Raw genomic sequence first — 18,869 nt, 5'->3', positions numbered from 1 at the left:
CCCGTATCCTGACCCTCGCGACTGCACACCCCTGGAGGCAGAGGAAAGCATTGGAGGCAACGGTGGACAAAGCCTTTATTTCGGGGAGGCGGGAGGAGACGAGGATTGTGGGTCCCCCTGTGCCTCAGCATTGGTCACCTCCTGGGTCTGCAGGTCTGGGAAGGATGCTTGGTGCATGGCGGCAACGTAACTGCTGCCGCTGGGGTCGTCCAGGCGCAGGCGCGCCAGGGGCATGAAGCGGTCAGTGCTGAAGTAGCGCAGCGCGGGCTTCTGGGCTCGGAGCGCGGTCAAGAAGACCTGCGGAGGGAGAAGCGCGTGACCCTGGGACGCCACTAAAGTGCCACCACCACCCCAACCCTGCCCTGGGGCCCCTTCCTGCACCCACCTCCGTCACCTCCTCCGGGTCCTGGCCCTCGCTCAAGATCTTTTGGTAGTGGTGCTGGTAGTTCAAGAAGAGGCGGCGCGTCTGGGCGTCGGCGCGCTCCAGGGACCCGCCCGGGCCGCCCTCCAGCTTCTCGTGGAAGGCCGTCTGCACCGGGCCGCACTCGATGAGGCTCACGCTGCGGGGCGGGCGACCACAACGCACAGTGAGAGGCCCCAACGGGCCATTCTTAGCCCCGTGCCCCGGCTGGACATCCAAGGGACGGTACAGGGAAGGGGTGACGCCCAGGCAGCTGCGCTTAGCTGCTGGAGAAGGGCTCCCTTGGGCTGAGGGCGAAGGGATGCCATCAGAATTGCAGCTTACCCCGTCCTAGGTCCATCCTGTGCTAGGAGCCCAGAATTAAGTACTTGGCATACAACAATACAAACCGGGCGGGGTGTGTGTGTGCGAGGAGGCCCAGAGGCATTGCCCCAGAGCGGTTCCAAGACCCAATGCTTGGGTTCCTGCCCCTAGCTGGGCTGCACTTCCACGACCCTAGCGGCAGAGGGTTCGAGACTTACTGGACTCCAAAGGGCAGCAGCAGGATCGCCAGACTCTCACACAAACCTTCAAGCGCGAACTTGCTGGCACAGTAAATGGCATGGAAGGGTAGCCCTTGGAGGGGAGAACAGGCAGGTTGCTGAGAGCCCACCTTGCCTCATCAAGCCTCTCTACTCCACGTCCTCTCCTGCGCCCCCACTCACCCATCAAGCCGCCCATGCTTGCGGTCACCAGCACCCGCCCAGAGCCGCGCCGCTTCATGTCGGGCAGAAAAGCCTGCAGCATCCGCACCGTGCCAACCACATTTACATCCAGGACGGAGCCCACTGCGTCCAGCTCGTGCGCCTCGAGAGGCCCCATCAGGCCCCGGCCCGCATTACACACTGTGGATGGAGACCTCACGCTTATCTCAAGCACTGCTCTACCCACCCCCCGCCCCAGGCCCCGCAAGTCCCCCGGAATTGGGCACTAAGCGGAGAAGGTTCCTGCCTCACGTCTTTTGGGGAGGCTCACCCAACACATCTACACGACCCTCGGTCACGCGTGCCCGAGCAGTGGCCACTGATCCTGTGTCCCTCACATCCAACTCCAGTATCTCCAGCGATTCAGGGGGACATCCCCGAGCCCGGGCAGCCTCCAGCAGTGGGCCCTGCGCCTTCACGTCCCTCAGCGTGGCATACACTGGAGGTTTGGGAGATGAATCCCTGAGCACCCTGCTTGCATTCCGCGAGCTCTTCCCTGACCGCCATCCCCATTCTCGCTCATACCTTTGAAGCTCTGGGATGCGTCTGAAGCCAGACGGACAGCAAGATGCAGCCCGATGCCCGAGGAGCAGCCAGTGATAAGTACCACAGTGCGGTCCATGAGCACACCCTGCAGAAGCTCCAAGCACTAACAGCCCTGGTCAGGGTCCTGTGCTGGGATATCACCTATTTGGCTCCACCCTTGCCTGCGGTGTCCCCACCCCTTGTTGTGTCTGCCTGGCAATCTCAAGGTTGAGCCTTCACCACGTCCCTTCTGCGGGTCAAAGCAGAGAAAAGGCCACTGACTGTAATACCAAATTGGCTGTAGTTGGGGGGCGGGGGTCCAGGGAAGAGGGATCTCTGCAAGTCGCAGGCCGGGTTCCCGTGAGGGCAGTGAGCAGCACCCAGGACAGATCTGGATGCAGCGACAATGTCTGATCTTGGGAACATTTTTGCGACAGAATTTCATATAGCCTAGCCTGGTCTCCAACTCATTATGTAACTGAGGTTGGCCTTGAACTCCTGATCCTCTGCCTCCACCTTCCAAGTGCTGGATTACACAATTATATTTACCAATAGGATGTGATGTTGTGCTTCTGGGACTCTCAGTTCAAAGATGACGCACTAGAGTTAAAGTGAGGAAGCAGACAAGGAGCGAGGAGGACTAGCCGCACTCCAGGGCCCATGCTGTAGCCCTGAGTCCTCCCAGATATGCTGGCCAGTGACTGTCCATTCTGACAGACCCAGGCTAATTCATCCATTTATTAAGTTGACAAATAACAGTACGTCAACCCCAAATCTGGGATAGTGGTAGAAAGGAGCTCACTTCCCTCTGAGCCATCCCCATGGTCAGTCCTTGGTTCCTCCCAGGCCTGGGGACTACCCTATGTCTGTCCAGCTCCAGGACCTGCTCCAGCAGGCCTCCAGGAAGTTAATCTGTCACAAAGAGCCAGAAATCCCCCGGGGGGAATACTTAAGGAAGATCTTCTTGGCCAGGTCCACAGTGTCCCCTTGGGGCTGGCTGGGATATCTCCTCTTGCCGAGAACAAAGGCCTGCTCCAGAGGGAAGACATCCTTGTCAAATTGGCGCTGTTGGAAAGGGATGCCTTGGGCCAAGCTGTGAGCCAGGACCTCCAAGAAGAGGCACCAGCGAGGCTGGTAGTAATCAGCCACCAGTCCTGCCAGCTGCTTGTTGGCATAGTCGAGGATGTTGCCCTCGGGTCCCCACAGGGTCAATTGGTAGCGGCTGTTCTGCTCATATAACTGGGCCTCAGCCTCACTCACAGCCACAGCCCGGGCCTGATCCAGCCAGCTGCCCAGCAGGAAGTGGCTGTCACTAGCCAGCACCACATCCAGTGCTGGCAGGAGCTCATAGGCCAGAAGGCCTCCAGCCCTGAGGAGGGGCACAAGGTCCTTGTTCATATAGGCAGCCTTCACCTCCTCATAGTACAAACTGACCAGCTCCTGCACTGCCTGGCGGGTGACATCCAGCAGGTCATAGCGGAAGGCTGGGCTGTTGGTCAGGTTGGGAGCAGCTGTTAGTAGCAGCCGCCAGGCCTCAAACACATCTGACCGGTTGTACCAGACAGTAGTATTCATCTGTAGGGATGGCCGCTTTACCAATGGGCTGTGATTGTGTCCACGGCAGGCATCCCCGGAGCAGTTGTAGACACTCCTGAGCAGCAGCCTCCAGGCTGCCTCTGCATCTTGCTGGACAGCTCCATACCGCCGGTCCGCAAAGCTGCTCACCCAGGCTGCCAAATCTGGCACGGGCTCCTTGCGCCAGCCCAGTTCAGCCATGAGGGCATAGACCACTTCATTTTGGCCAATGCCCTCAGGGGCCATGCCAGTGCCTACCATGGTGGAGTTGGGAAAGAGGCGAGCTGCCTCAGGGCCTCGGTTCACGGCCTCCAGGGCTCCGAACAAGCCATGGTTGCCCCCAAAGTTGTGTAGCATGCACCAGATGAAGGGCTGGCCCTGGAAGGAAGCTGTGCGGACATACACAGGCTGGCTCTCAGCAAACAGGTCCAGAACCAGGAGGCGACCACGGGGCACAGCCCCCAGCACAGCACTGATCTGGGCAGGTCCCCAGAACTGGGGCTGATGCTGGAAGAGCCAGCCTTGGAGTAGCCACACAGCACTAGGGTCCACTGCAATTAGGAAGAAAGACAAAAAGGAAGGGTGATGAGAGAGAGAGCTGGTGAAGATCATGTAAACCCATTCTACACATAGCAAAAGTAGAAACTTAAAATACTATCACAGGGCACATATTCCCCTGTGATTGTCCAACCAGCAGCTAGAGGCTCTACTTTTTTTTTTTGGGTGTGTGGATTTTCAAGGTAGGGTCTCCCTCTATCCCAAGCTGATCTGGAATTCACTATGCAGTCTCAGAGGTGGCCTTGAATTCACAGTGATCCACCTACTTCAACCTCCCAAGTGCTGGGATTAAAGATATGCACCAGTGGGCTGGAGAGATGGCTTAGTGGTTAAGCGCTTGCCTGTAAAGCCTAAGGACCCCGGTTTGAGGCTCAATTCCCCAGGACCCACGTTAGCCAGATGCACAAGGGGGCGCACGCGTCTCGAGTTCATTTGTAGTGGGGCTGGAGGCCCTGGTGCGCCCATTCTTTCTCTATTTGCCTCTTTCTCTGTCTGTTGCTCTCAAATAAATAAAAATGAACAAAAGAAAAATTAAAGATATACACCAACATGTCCAGCTTTTTTTCTTAAGATTTTTTTCTTTTGTTTTGTTTTTCTGAGGTAGGATCTCACTCTAGCTCAGGCTGACCTGGAATTCACTCTGTAGTCTCAGACTGGTCTTGAACTCATGATGGTCTTCCTACTTCTGTCTGGGATTAAAAGTATGTGCCACCATGCCTGGTTTAAGATTTTTTTTTCTTTCAAGGTAGGGTTTCATTCCAGTCTAGGCTGACCTAGAATTCACTATGAAGTCTCAGGGTGGCCTTGAACTCATGGTGATCCTCCTACCTCTGCCTCCTGAGTGCTGGGATTAAAGGCATGCACCACCACGCCTGGCAAGGTTTTTTAAAAATTAATTTATATATTTGCAAGCAGAGACAGACGGGGGGGGGAGAGGGAGAGGGAATGAATGAATGAATGAGCATGGGCATGCCAGGGCCTCTAGCCTTGCAAATGAACTACAGATGCATGCACCACTTTGCCTGTGGCTTTATGTGGGTTCTAGGGAATCAACCTGGTTCATTAGATTTCACAGGCAAGTGTTATTAACCACTGAGCAATCTCTCCAACCTGAGATATTTTTAAAAAAATATTTCATTTTTATTTATTTATTTGAGAGAGGGAAAGAGGCGGGGGGGATGGGCACACCAGGGCTTCCAGCCACAGCCACTACAAACGAACTCCAGATGCATGTGCCACTTGTGCATCTGGCTTACGTGGGTAACGGGGAATCGAACCGAGGTCCTTCGGCTTTGCAAGCAAGCACCTTAACCAGTAAGCCATCTCTCCAGGCCCCTGAGAGTTTTATGTAACCCAGACTGGCTTCAAACTCCACATCCTCCTGCCTCCACCTCTCAAGTGCTAGGATTACAGGCACGTGCCATTACACATGGTTTAAAATCTTTTCAAAGCTGGGCATGGTGGCACACACCTTTAATCCCAGCACTTGGGAGATGGAGGTAGGTGAATGGTCAGACTAGAGAGCAAGACCCTACCCTGAAAAAACAAAAAGCAAAATAAATAAATAAATATTTTCAATAGCTTGCATTAAAAATACTCTTTTCCAGTGCTAAGCATCTGCATCTGCTCCCCGTGAGCAAGTCCCGCTGCACAGGTGAGACAGCCGAGACACCAGGAGGGAGGGAACGTGTCACAGGTAATACAGCCACAGCCAGGGTTTGAGCCCTGATCGGCTCCAGAGCTCAGCTCCCATAGAGGAAGTCAATGGAAGTGTGTTGTAGTGGGTCCTCCTCCCATCACCACTGACCACTGCCGTCCCCTTCTCCCTAATGTTCTGGAGGGGGGGTCCCCCACCCCAGACAGCACACTGTACCAGCAATCATGGCTTCATAGACGGCTGTGGTAGCTGCAGCGAGGTAGGCGGGCTCTGAGGAGGGTGGCTGCATCTCGTTGAACGTGTCAGCCCCATAAATGTGGTCTGTGCCAAACTCCTTGGTCAGTTCCCATAGAAAGAGGCTCCCGACGAGGGGGAATACAGGGTCTTTCGGAGCCAAAAGGAAGGAGCAGGAATAGGAACAGTTGAAGTGCCCCCAGCTGCCCAACTGGGTGACATTGACCTGTGGAAACACCCTAGTGGGACAGAAAAAGCCCAGTTACTGGAGGTTGATAGGGTATTCAACTTGACCACACCCCTCACCAGCCTAACGAACATCTTCAGCTTCTTGAAGGCATTGTGGTTTGTCATGCTTCTGTGTTTTCGTACACAATGTGTCCCTGCATGGCATCCTTCCCAATCCTTCTATGCTTGGCATCTTGTTCCTTACTACTCCTAGGAGCCACCTGGCTGGAAAGATTTTACCATCTCTCCCTCTCCCAGTGCCGAGAGGGACAACACTCCTTGTTCAATCCAAGCTCAGTGCAGCCTCGGCCTTGTGCCCTGCCTGCCCCTCTGGCCACGTGGGTCCACATTCATTTCTGCACTCGTCACTGCTTCATTTCACCCTGCCAGCCACTTTTCATTAGGGACAAAACTTTGGGGCACCTTTGTCCTAGCATCCCCAGACAGCTAGTCAAAGGCTCAGTGGAGGAAAGGAATGAGGCTTCTAGGGCACAGTGAGCGTGCTGAAGAGGCAGCCAACAAGATCAGTGGGCAGCACCACGCACTGACAGGAGCCCAGGGATTCATGGAGAGGCCTCGCCTGGGCCTTGAAGGCCTGTCCAGCCACAGAAGAATGGACAGCATAGAGAAGCAAGAAGAACAGAGACCAGCATACTGCCACAAGTAAGAGCTATCACTAACATTTTGCACTGAATCATAGACAGGCAGATAGACGCAAGCCTTAAAGAAGACTTCTTTCTCCTTCCTTTTTTTTCCCCAAGGTAGTGTCTCAGTGTACTGCAGGTTAAGCTGGAATTCACTTTATAGTAGCAGGGTGGCCTCAAACTTATAGGGATTCTCCCACCTCTGCCTCCCAAGTGCTGGGATTAAAGGTGCACACCACCACACCCAGCTTAATTCTATTTATTTCTTTTAATTAATTTTGGTTTTTCAAGGTAGGGTCTCACACTAAGCCCAGGCTAAGCTGGAATCCACTATGTAGTCTCAGGGTGGCCTCAAACTCTCAGTGATCCTCCTACCTCTGCCTACCCAGTGCTGGGATTAAAGGTGTGCACCACCATGCCCAGCTTAATTTCTTTTTGATTTTTTATTTATTTAAGAAAGAGGCAGAGAGAATGGGCATGCCAGGGCCTCTGCAAATGAACTTCAGCTGCATGCACCACCTTGTGGATCTGGCTTATGTGGGTCCTGGGGAATCAAATCTGGGTCCTTTGGTTTTGCAGGCAAGTGTCTTAGCTGTTAAACCACTGCTCCAGTCCTCCTTATTTATTTTTTTGTTTTTCCAGGTAGGGTCACTCTAGTTCAGGCTGACCTGGAATTCACTACATAGTCTCGGTGGCGATCCTCCTACCTCTGCCTCTCGAGTGCTGGGATTAAAGGCGTGCACCACCACACCTGCTTTTACCCTTCTTTTGAGACAGGATCTCAAGCATCCCAGTTTGGCCTTAAACTCACTATGTAGCTGAGGATGACCTTGAACTTCTATTTTTGTCTTTCTTATTTTGAAGCACGTCTTACCCTAGCCCAGAATGACCTAGAACTCACTCTGTAGCTCAGACTGACCTCCAACTCATGGTGATCCTCCTACCTCCACCTCCCAAGTGGTGGGATTAAAGATGTGTGCTACCATGCATGTGCTTGTTTTTTTGTTGTTTGTTTTTCAAGTTAGGGTCTCACTCTAGCCCAGGCTGACCTGGAATTCACTATGTAACCTCAGGGTGGCCTCCAACTCTCAGCAATCCTCCTACCTCTGCCTCCTGAGTACTGGGATTAAAGGCCTGTGCCACCATGCCTGGCTTTTTTTTTTTTAATTTTTATTTGAGACATTGTGTATGTAGTGTAGGTTGGCCTAGAACCTCACCTGGTGATAGCCTTGGGGACATGTCCTGCAAATGCAGGCAGCACGGGGATCATGCCAAAGGAGCGCATCCGGTCCAGAATCTGATGCTGGTCAGGAATGAAGGGCAGGGTGAGTAGAACCTCTACTGTCCATGGAGGGTGGCCTTTGCCTTCTCCAAACAGGGTCCCCATGGCTCAGCAAAGAGTCCTGAAGCAGACCTAGTGCCACTTCCCAGGGGCCTGAGACCATGCGGCACCCATTCTACCTCTTCCCTTCCCCATCCTTTTACCTGCAGGTAAAGCTGCTTGAGGTGCCAGGAGTGGGACAGAGGGCCACCCCAGGTATGCAGGTTGCCCATGCGCTCCCAAGCCAGGAAGGCAGGACCAGCAAAGTAGTCGTCAATCTCTGACTGGGTCAGGCCCAAGGCCAGGTACACCTGAGGAAGGAGAGCCCCACACCTGGTCATCTTCACTCAACAGCACTCAGTCAGTGCTTCTGTGCTGGGGGCACTACTGCTGAGGCAAGAATGGGACCCAGCCTGCAAGGAGAATCAGACCTATGTGCAAGTGAGTGCACTGAAGTGTCACCTTTAGGACCCGAGTAAGGATGTGGAGCACAGAGGGGCACTCCCCAAACCAAGGAGGATCTTAGACAGTTTCAAGTAGCAAGGGCGGCCAGTGGAAGGGCAGGAACTTCTAGAGCACAAGGAGGCTTCACACTAAGACTAGCGAAGTAGAAAGGACGAGGTCAGGAGACTGGACAGCGTGGGAGTCGGAGGAAGAGAGGAGCCCGGGCTTCCTAAATTGCTTCAGTGGAGTACAGAGTGTCACGCACAGTAAGCACTCAGCTGTGTTTGCCTCGCCACGGAAGGAAGCCTCAGTGTTCCTGAGGGCTGGAGCCACTGGACCTGCCACAAACACTTCCAGAGCCTTTGCTCTCTGAGTGCCAGACGCTGTACTGATGCTGGGAGGTGGAGACAGGAATACCTGGGAGGTTAGGGTTAGGTGGACAGGAGTGTGCGAAGGGCCAAGTGGCACATACCCGCTCCCAGATGGCTTCCTGGCCATTCCAGGCTAGCGCCAGGTTGATGCCGTTCAGGGCCATCCAATCAATCTCTTGCTCCCAGCGGTTCCAGTCCCACCACACGAAGGAGTAGCTGTGCGTGCACACATTCTGGTAATAGCGATACCTGTGGGTGAAGTGCTTTGCTGGGGACAGGCGGGTGCCTCCTGCCCCTGAGAACTCACCATCCTGGAGCACCTGGGAAGGGGGCTTGGCCCTGGAATAGCCCCCTGCAAAGGGGTGGAGTGGAGTCGTTCCAAGTTGGCCACTTCATCGCAGACCCCACTCCAAGTGGAGCTGGGAATTGGGAATCTGAGCTTCCCTCAAGAGCCTCTAGCTTGGCAGAAAGTTGTGGGCACAAATTTCATTTTCATTCAACAATTCCAGAGCTCCTACTGTGCACACTGTCCACATGAGTGTCTCGGGGCTACAAGGCAAAGTTGATCCCTGTCAGGTAGGGGTGCCCTGTGCCCAAAGTCTCGTGGGCAGACAGATGTGCACACCTACCACCTCCATGCAGTGTGGCAAGTGCTAGAACTAAGATCTGTGAGCCCAGTGGGCGTTATTGCACAGCCTCTTCAAGTAGATGGCAGAGGAAGGAGAGAATGAAATGTACGGATCCCAAGTGGGCCCCAGCAAGGCTCCACCCACCATCGTGCAAATCCTTAATCTGCACAGCAGGGTGGACGTGTGGACGTCATTATTTTTGTTTGTTTTTGTTTTCTTGCCCAGATGTCCTAGCCGAGGCTCGAGGAGATTTAAGTGACTTGCACAAGAGCACACAGTTATCAGAGACATAACTGGGAATGTGAGGCACAGTGGCCAACACTTCCTTCTCAGGCCTCCAGGTGTCGGCAGCTGCAGGACAAGTGTGAAGCGGGCGAGTGACCAGGGGCTGGCGGTGTCGGCCGGGACCCGTTACCTGTTGGGCGTGGCCTCCGTCAGCTCCCCCGGCACGGCGGGCAGCGGTCGCGGCAGGTGCAGCTGCGAGCCCGACCAGGCCACCTGGCAGCCGCAGAAGTCGCGCAGGTAGCGGTGCAGCCCCGCGGCGGCCGCCACGCCCGTGGAGCCGCGCACGCGCACGGGCGCCCCGCCGCCGCCGCCGCTCAGGCTGTACGTGTCCAAGCCGGACTCGGCCGCCAGGGCGCGCTCCACCGACACCGAGAAGTTAGCCGCGGGCCCCGGCCCCAGCAACCGGGCCACCAGCGCCCGCACGGCGGCTTCCTCCCGGGCCTCGTCGCCGGCCGAAGCCCCGACCCAGGCCAGGAGCAGGAACCCCACAGCCGACGCCAACATCGCCGCTTCCATAATTCCCGGCCTCGCGGCGCCCCGCCGACAACCAATCCGAGCTCGGGACCAGCGGGGCGGGGTCGCCCGCGTCCAATCAGATGCAGGCCTCAGGACACGTGGTGGCGGCTCCAGCTACGCGCCTCGAGACTTGGTTTCCGGAGCCTGGCCGCGCCCTGGAAGACTGACTTCTGCCCGCACGTGGTTCGCGGTCATGTGAGCCCATCTTACGTGTGGTTTTGCAGAGAGCAGGCTGAACTCTGAGCGCTTTCGCCCATAAGTTTCTTCTCTTCCATCCAGGCGCCCTCTCCTTTTTTGATTTGTATGTTTTTTCGAGGTAGGGTCGCACTCTAACTCAGGCTTACCTGGAATTCACTATGTAGTCTCAGGGTGGCCTCGGACTCACTGCGATCCTCCTACCTCTGCCTCCCAAGTGCTGGGATTAAAGGCGTGCGCCACCACGCCCGGCTACCCAGCCCCTCTTGTTTAGCAGCTGGGAATTGAAGCCAGGGTCTCTTGTGTGCCACAAAACTCTTAACAACTGAGCTACAGCCCCAGTCCCTGGCCTGATTTAAATACATGCATTTGGAGTTTATTTGTATCAGGCACTGTCATAGCTGCTGCTGTCTTGGTGAAAAGGAGGTGATCCCAGCTGGTGTTATCTGGGGTAATTTTAGAAACCACATGCTTAAAGAGTTCCCTCGTGGCTGCCATGCTGTGAAGAGCAAGGAAGGGTACTCCGCACCCCCAGTGACCACCAAGGAGAACCAAACACATATGCAAGGGCAAGGAGCTTTTAATTCTGGATCCATACAAGAGCCTCCTGAGGGTAGGGATTTTATAGGGATTTGAACATAGAGGAAGAGGATGGGTACATGGATTTGAACATAGAAGAAGGGGATGGTACATGATTAGTTGATTTAAACAGTATGCTTTGCTGGTTGGCTTAGGCTTTTGGCGGGCAAAGTTGGTGGGCTGGAGCTAGGGGAATTGAACTTTATGACTTCGGGAATGTATGGCATGATCAGTTTCCAGTATCTGTTAAGCCCATCCTTACCAGAAGATTAAAAAAAAACTTAGATCTTGCTGGGAAACAGAAACTTAGGCCTACTGAGGACTCTAAAGCCTGTCATGGTGTCCATCTGGTTCCTGGGTCCTTCATTCCCCCTTCTCTTTGTACCATGAAGAGCCAGTCTTGGCTCCCAATTGAATTATACTGTGCTCTTAAAACCATAAGCTGTACTGTATTAATGCGTTCCCTAACAAAAGCAACTATCAATAATGTAAGGTCCTATTGTGATTAGCTACAAAAATAAAAGTAATGGCCCTGCTAAAGCAGACAGCAGAGTTGTTAACCATGGGGAATGACTGAACCATGACTCAAACAATCCTCTATCGGCTTTTTTTTCCTTTTCCAAATTCTCTCGTACCTTCACCATTGAGTCTCTAATTATACCTGAATGGTTGATATAAAATTTTTTTCTTTAAGGCCACACATAGTCCCCCTTGCTGGAGGAATAATAAGTCCAGTCCCTGTTTATTCTGTAATACAACTTCAGCTAAGGAATCTACATTTTTCTCTAAGTGAGTAATGGACGTTTCCAGCCTCTGAATGTCTAAGTCTATACTTGATGTTTTCCTTGAAGGGTGAGTGCTGCAATGCCTGTTCTTACCCCCTACCAGGCCTGCATTGGGAAATGTTGTCACCAACCGGACAGTAAGTAAGGCACCGGGATCATACCCAGTAACGTACAGTCTTAGTCCCCATTACCCCAGGACACCTGTCTCCCTTTTTTCTGTAAACTTGAGAGAAATGAAATTACAGGTCTCATTTCCTTTCAAGGGAGGGAGGTGTGGTGGTTTGATTCAGGTGTCCCCCATAACTTTAGGTGTTCTGAATGCTAGGTTCCCAGCTGATGGATATTTGGGAATTAATGCCTCCTGGAGGGAGTGTATTGTTGGGGGCGGGCTTATGGGCTTTATAGCCAGTTTCCCCATGCCAGTGTTTGGCATACCCTTCTGTTGCTGTGGTCCACCTTATGTTGGCCAGGGGGTGAGGTCCACCCTCTGCTCATGTCATCGATTTCCCCTGCCATCGTGGAGCTTCCCCTCGAGCCTCTAAGCCAAAATAAATCTCTTTTTCCCAGAAGCTGCTCTTGGTTGGGTGATTTCTACCAGCAATGTGAACCGGACTGCAACAGGAGGTAACATGGTCCATTTTGGTCCCTGGTCTGGTTCCGTGTCATGGTGATAAAGTCCCCGTTAGTAGGCAGGTTCCAATATACCCTTCCAGTAGACACACATTGCCAGCCAGCACAGTAGAAGACTTCAGATCCCCCACAGCCCCCTTTGATTCTTGCTTTTCCTAAGTGCCCAGGGCATACATAGAAATAAAAAAATTCCTGATTCGCCACAAGAGTCCCGTGAGTCACCCACTAGTTGATGGAAGTCGAAGATCAAATCAGGAAACCAGGTTCCCCGTGGGGTAAGAATTTCCCCCGTGGCAGTGTTGGTTATTAGTCAGGTCAGATTATACACTTGGTGGGGAGTAGCTGCCACAGTACATCGGTTAGGAGCACAGTCAGGATCGGGAGCATTTGAGTTGAGGCTTGAGTGGGGGGCTGCGTTTCCACTGTGGCTGATGGTCCTCAGGTTCAGCCAGGGGATCTGCCAGTCAGATGTGTGTGTGATGAACCCAAGTGGCAGTTCCATCCATTCTCACAGCGGTAGGTATGGTCAGGATGAAGACGTAGGGTTCCTTCCAGCAGGGTTCCCAGTGTCTTGTGGCACCCAGTCTCCCAGATTATTTATATACTTTACATATTTACATATTTTAGATTCAAAAATAACCCTTTGAACATCTCTATTTTTTTTTTTATTATAGAATTAAAACTATGGGGAAAAGTTGTCTTAATGTTTGTTTCCCCTCTTGGAAAGCTCTTGTGTTACTTAATAGGCCATTCATATATGTAAGGTATTTTTTTATTTTTGGTTATATGTTTCTTTCTGAATGTTTAAGACCATGCAGATAGCCACCTTTAATTAAGGATTAGTTTTGGAGGTCACTAATGGCTCTCCAAAGAGACTTTAGGGACACAGAAGTAGCCCCATAGCTTACTGGTATTTTTTTTATCTGTTAGGATGAGTCAGGGCCATGCTGGCCAAGTAATTTTCCCTTCTTTGGGAAGTCAGGAGGACTGATTGCTCCTCAATTGTGACTCTCCTGTTTCAGACTGTACACTAAATTTGTTTGGGTCTCCATATCCTCCCTGCTCAGGAAGACAGGTGACTTACCAGGGGGCCAGTGTAAAAGTGTCCCATCATCTCCAGTGGCCTCATGACCTGGGAGCACAGGCCAAAATATTGGCACCTCTTGCTCTGATGATTCAAATTGGCTTTGGCTTCTACGTAGGTAATTAACACACTTAGAAAGGAAGTTACACCAGCCTGGATGTATGTACATATAGAGCACATTTGATTACTGAAATAGACTTAGTTAAAGAATGGCACAGGCTTCTAAAACCATTTTGTCCTATCTTTAAAATTTTAGTTGTACTATGGCAGCATAAGCCTTATTATGAGGCATAGAAAGTAGGCACATCTCACATTTTAAATATCTGACATTTATAAATATAGGCAGAACCTACTCCCAGTCTTGAAAACAGTACCAGTTGATTTACAGACTAACTAATTTAACCTAGAAGTTATCAGAAAAGGACAAGTAAGACAGTGTAAGGAATTAGCACCTGTGTTTGAAAACATCTTTGTTTAGTTCAGATACCTGTGTGGGTACAAATTACCGAGAACATTGGCAACAGGACCATGGAGCTTGAATGTATTTTTTTTTTTTAGATGAGGACCATTGTTTGAGCATGAGGCTGTACCCTAAAGTAGAGAATATGTCTTAAGAATTAATTTTGTGCTGGGCGTGGTGGCGCACGCCTTTAATCCCAGCACTCGGGAGGCAGAGGTAGGAGGATCGCCGTGAGTTCGAGGCCACCCTGAGACTACATAGTGAATTCCAGGTCAGCTTGAGCCAGAGTGAGACCCTACCTCGAAAAACCAAAAAAAAAAAAAAAAAAAGAATTAATTTTGTTATAAGCACTGGACTTAAGATGCCCCAATTGAGACAGTTACTTTATATACAATAGAGTAGAATCTGGTCTTTTCTGAGCCAAAACAGCTAGCTAAATATTAATATAACCCTTGATAAATCTTTTTGAAAGAAAAAACATTATTTGACAACCAATGATTTTGGCTTGAACTTGATAGATATTGATTTTATGTACCACAGAAATGTTTATTAACATAAAACAATTTTATGTTTTACCCATGACTTAAATGTGATAAAGTTTAAGCAAGCTATCCCAACAAATCCCAGGAAGATGAAAGTTATTAGTACTGAAATTAAATCACTTAAACCTAAGTGATTAAACCTAGTTATGACCATTCAATAAAATTAGCATAAATAAGAAGCTATCTGTAAAGTCACAATAACTTTAGGTATGAGTACTTCACCTTTGGAAATTAACCATTTCTATGTGAGCCTTTATCTTTAGAATAGTTAAAACCTTGATGAAAAGAGGAACCTAATTTAGTTTACTGAGAGAGTCTTAAAGCCAGTTTTATAACCCTTAAATCATAACAAATTAGCATCAATGACCTGTTAATGAGTGAGGTCTTATCATAAGACTCAGTTTCTCCACTGATTAAAACCTTGGCATCAGGTAAACATTAGATTTAATCCAATTAAATGTTTCAATGAAGGGGCCTTTACCCTGATATACACATTAGGTAAGCCTGATGCTTGTCTTATGTAAGGAGTTTGTAACCTGATTAAATACCTTGACTCAGTTTACCTATTTAACATTTTGTCTAATGAGAGACTTTATTTAACAGATGTGACTTTAGGTTTTCAAAAGAGAAGAACTAAAGAGAACCACAGTTAAATACTGTATTCCTTTTTCCTTGTCAGAGACAATTGGCCATTTTGTCTCTTGTCAGAGTCTGGGGGACACATGGCTTAAACTTGCATGGGGTTTGAGATAAAGGGGGTTCCATCTGTTTTTTTCAGAGTCCAGCTTTCCATGAATTTAAGTAGCATATGTTGGAAAACAAGAGCAAAATGAAATTACAGAGCAGAGAGATAAGCATCCTGACATTTCTTTCCTATTCTGAAGTTGTTTGTTTTTACATACCAAATTTACCCATTTGCAAAACACAAGGTGATAGACTCTTGTCTATGTTTAACCTAGTTAAACCTCCAATTACATCTGTACTTATGACTTTGTGACCCACCTAAAATAGGCATCACCTGTGTCTAATGTAAGATGAATTTAAATTAAGACTGTGTCCCTATATAAACATTTTAGAATATCCTTAAGAGTCTGTAAAGAGTTGAAGAATCTCTAACTTTAGGCATGGCATTTAGGTTTAGCCTGAAAATTCTTTCCTACATACACACATCTTTATCCACATACTTTAACATTCTCAGTACCACTCAAAAAGCATTTTTTTTAAATATATTTTATATTTATTTATTTATTTATTTATTTGAGAGCGACAGACACAGAGAGAAAGACAAGTAGAGGGAGAGAGAGAGAATGGGCACACCAGGGCTTCCAGCCTCTGCAAATGAACTCCAGATGCGTGTGCCCCCTTGTGCATCTGGCTAACGTGGGACCTGGGGAACTGAGCCTCAAACCAGGGTCCTTAGGCTTCACAGGCAAGTGCTTAACTGCTAAGCCATCTCTCCAGCCCTCAAAAAGCATTTTTAACGTGCATTCTATGTCCCAACATTGAAAATATTATTTCCCAGTTCCTTTAATCAATACATCTCTTCCCATTATTAACCATCTTTCTTACAAGGCTATCATGAAAAACTACACCAAATTAATCCTATTACTCACTAACAAGTGAGTAGTCTATAGACAATTTTATGTCACTAATACCAATAAGACACTAAACTAAGGCAAATATTGTTGCTATCTTGAGGCAGGCTGGCCTAGAAGTCAGGTCAGTTGCCTCCTCTTTTTAAGTACTTTACTTTTTTATTAATACCTGACAAATTATAAGTTACCACTTGAGAGAGAATTCTGTTGTTTTTAATAATCCTCTATGAAAGATGAAGTTGACCTACAACATAAATTCAGTTACTATTCTTATGATATCATGTAACAAAGTTGACACTTTTTTTACGTAAAACTTTAGTTCTTTATAGGTTGTAGTTAAATGTGACCTTTTTTTGTCTTGCCACTTTTTGGTGTGCAGTTGTGCCTGGGCGGGGCTTGTATACACCTTACATCAGCCCTGCCCTACTCCTGGGTCCGGTCTAGTACACATGGAGGTAATGGTCAAGAAGAGTGCTGGGAGGCCAAGGACTCTGGCTACCTGAAGGGGAAGGGGGGGGGGGCCAGGACGGCCAGGAAGCCTCCAAAGAAGGCGGCCCACTGGGAGGCCACTGAAGAAGGAGTGGGCCCGCTCGGAGGCCACTGGGAGAGGAGGCGGAGACATGGCACCTGCATGGGCAGAGGCGCCGTTATCTGTCTGCCACCTGACTCTGACCCAAGCCACTTTGGAGCACTTGCAAAGATGGCTTGTAATTTTGCTGTAAAGGGAATGAGGGGAAATTTCCTTCCTGAGCTTTTTATTTCTTAGCCAGATGAGTTATGCAGGTCCACATGGATGCCCAGAAATCCAGAAATGATCTGGAGGACTTCTTCCCAAAAGGAGCTTGTCTCCCTCTAGGAGGGCTAATTCCCTTAACTTTCAAAAGAGCTCTTATTCCATGGATCTGGGATATACATATTTATATTTTAGCAGGAGGCAATGTTACCCATGACAGAGAAAGATTAGAAACTCTAAGACCAGAGGGCAACATTCCTGAGGGCTGATCAGCACACAGGGGATTCCCCAAAGCTCCGGGCGTGATCCTGTCCACAAGTTTAAGAGGCCGGTGACCTGCCCTATAGGTTTTTAAGAGGTCGTTGTGTTACCGGGTTTTTTTTTTTGGGGGGGTGGTCAGAGAGAAATAGATAGAGGGTTTTTGTCAACACCCAATGGGCTGTCAGGGTCCAGGCAGAGGACAGCTGGCCTTCAGTCAATACCAGAGAGTGGCCCTCGGCAAGAGACATCAGTTGCCAGTTCATCATGTCTGGTCCCAAGCAATGGCGCTAACCGAAAATAAAGGAGGAGATAGAGATACCTGCCAGCCCTCAAAACATGGAGGCAAGGCCGCATGGGCTGATGTCTCCCAGCTCCTCTGGGAGAGCACTCACCCACCCTGTCCATCTCATAGGGTCCCTGTTCAGGCACCAGCTGTGGGTTTTTGGATTTTTTCTTGGGGGGCCGCTGTGGTTCACCCCAAAGGCACCCAGGCAACCAGGGGTGGGTGAGTGTGTGAAGAGAGAAAGACACTCCCAGGAAAAAGTGGGGCAGCTCTCTCCTTACCTGCTGCCATGTTGAAATCCCAGTCTGGTCTGGTCAAAGGGAAGAAGGTATCAATGATAGCCTGGTTATTGGTGGGATTCCCATCAGTACCCGGAACAAATTTCTGGGCTTCCATCTGGCTTCTCTCTTTCCTCTGTAGTAAAGAGAATCTATAGCAATTGTTGACAATCATCCCAAGTTGATTACCATCTTGGTCTGGGGGCCCCATAACCCGAAGAGGGAATGCTGTGACTCCAAGGGGCCTTAATTTTAATGTCCTGAAAGTGGTCCATCAGTAAAGAAAGCGGGGTAGTCTGCATCTGTCCCATCTGTCCAAGCACACAAATAGTAATTCCAACAAAGACAACGAAGGAGACAACAAAAAGCACACAAATAGTAATTCCAACAAAGGAAAGGAAAAAAGAGACAGCAAAAAAAGTTCAGCTGGCCAGCGACTACAAACTGAGACAACAGCCTCCCCCATTGTCTCTACAGATAGGGGAATGAAATCCCCTCCGGGCGAGCCTGGGGCACCCAGGACCCGTCTGAACAAAGTGGCCAGCTACTACAAAACCGAATGAGACCACGGCACGTCGCCGTTCCGTGGTAGAGACCTGCATTGTCTCTACAGGCGGGGGGGGGGGGGGGATGAAATCCCCTCCCGGCAGGCCTGGGGCACCCAGGCTCTGCCATCCAAACAAAAGTGACCTTAAGGGGCACGTCCACCCCAACCACGGAAGAATGAAGGACAGTTTTTCAGGAAAGACAAAACACAGAAGCACACTTATCAGCTGGCAACTTGAGCTCTACATGTTGGTGGTCCTCAGCAGTCATTGGGGAGATCCCGGATGAGCCCCCAAATGTTATGCCTAGTTCTTGGCACCCCCAGTGACCACCAAGGAGAACCAAACACGTATGCAAGGGCAAGAAGCTTTTAATTCGGGCTTAAACTCGGTCTCCTGACTTCACCAACGCAGTGGATCCATACAAGAGCCTCAAGTAGTGGGAGGGTAGGGATTTTGTAGGGATTTGAATCTAGAAGAAGGGGATGGGTATATGGATTTAAACATAGAAGAAAGAAATGGGTACATGATTGGTTGATTTAAACAGTATACTCTTCTGGTTGGCTTAGGATTTTGGCAGGCAAAGTTGGCGGGCTGGAGCTAGGGAAATTGAGCTCATCCATGACTATAGGAATGTCTCATGACCTCAGGACTGTATGACATAATGTATGGCATAACTGGTTTAACTGTTAAGCCTACCCTTATGGCAAGGTCGGAGGGCTGGAGCTAGGGGAATTGACCTTTATGA

The 18,869-nt window shown here is 50.0% G+C and overlaps 2 protein-coding genes across 2 annotated transcripts; both read right to left on the bottom strand.

Moving 5' to 3' along the window:
• Positions 1–61: 61 nt before the first annotated feature.
• Hsd17b1 (hydroxysteroid 17-beta dehydrogenase 1) lies at positions 62–2,259 on the bottom strand. Its single transcript, XM_045158066.1, has 6 exons — positions 1,690–2,259; positions 1,436–1,603; positions 1,126–1,305; positions 943–1,036; positions 386–560; positions 62–297 (listed from the first exon to the last, which is right to left on the bottom strand). Exons 1-6 carry the CDS (start codon positions 1,784–1,786, stop codon positions 76–78), a joined length of 936 nt encoding a protein of 311 aa, XP_045014001.1. The 5' UTR covers positions 1,787–2,259; the 3' UTR covers positions 62–75.
• A 153-nt stretch (positions 2,260–2,412) lies between these two features.
• Positions 2,413–10,151, bottom strand: Naglu (N-acetyl-alpha-glucosaminidase). Its single transcript, XM_004655749.2, has 6 exons — positions 9,766–10,151; positions 8,823–8,970; positions 8,071–8,217; positions 7,803–7,888; positions 5,696–5,952; positions 2,413–3,815 (listed from the first exon to the last, which is right to left on the bottom strand). The coding sequence occupies exons 1-6, from the start codon at positions 10,149–10,151 to the stop codon at positions 2,605–2,607; spliced, it is 2,235 nt and encodes a 744-aa protein (XP_004655806.2). The 3' UTR covers positions 2,413–2,604.
• Positions 10,152–18,869: the final 8,718 nt, after the last annotated feature.

This window comes from Jaculus jaculus, chromosome 9, assembly GCF_020740685.1.
Source record: "Jaculus jaculus isolate mJacJac1 chromosome 9, mJacJac1.mat.Y.cur, whole genome shotgun sequence".
NCBI classification, from domain to species: Eukaryota; Metazoa; Chordata; class Mammalia; order Rodentia; family Dipodidae; genus Jaculus; species Jaculus jaculus.
The sequence above is the reverse complement of the archived record's forward strand: the minus strand, read 5'-3'. Positions and strand labels throughout refer to the sequence as shown.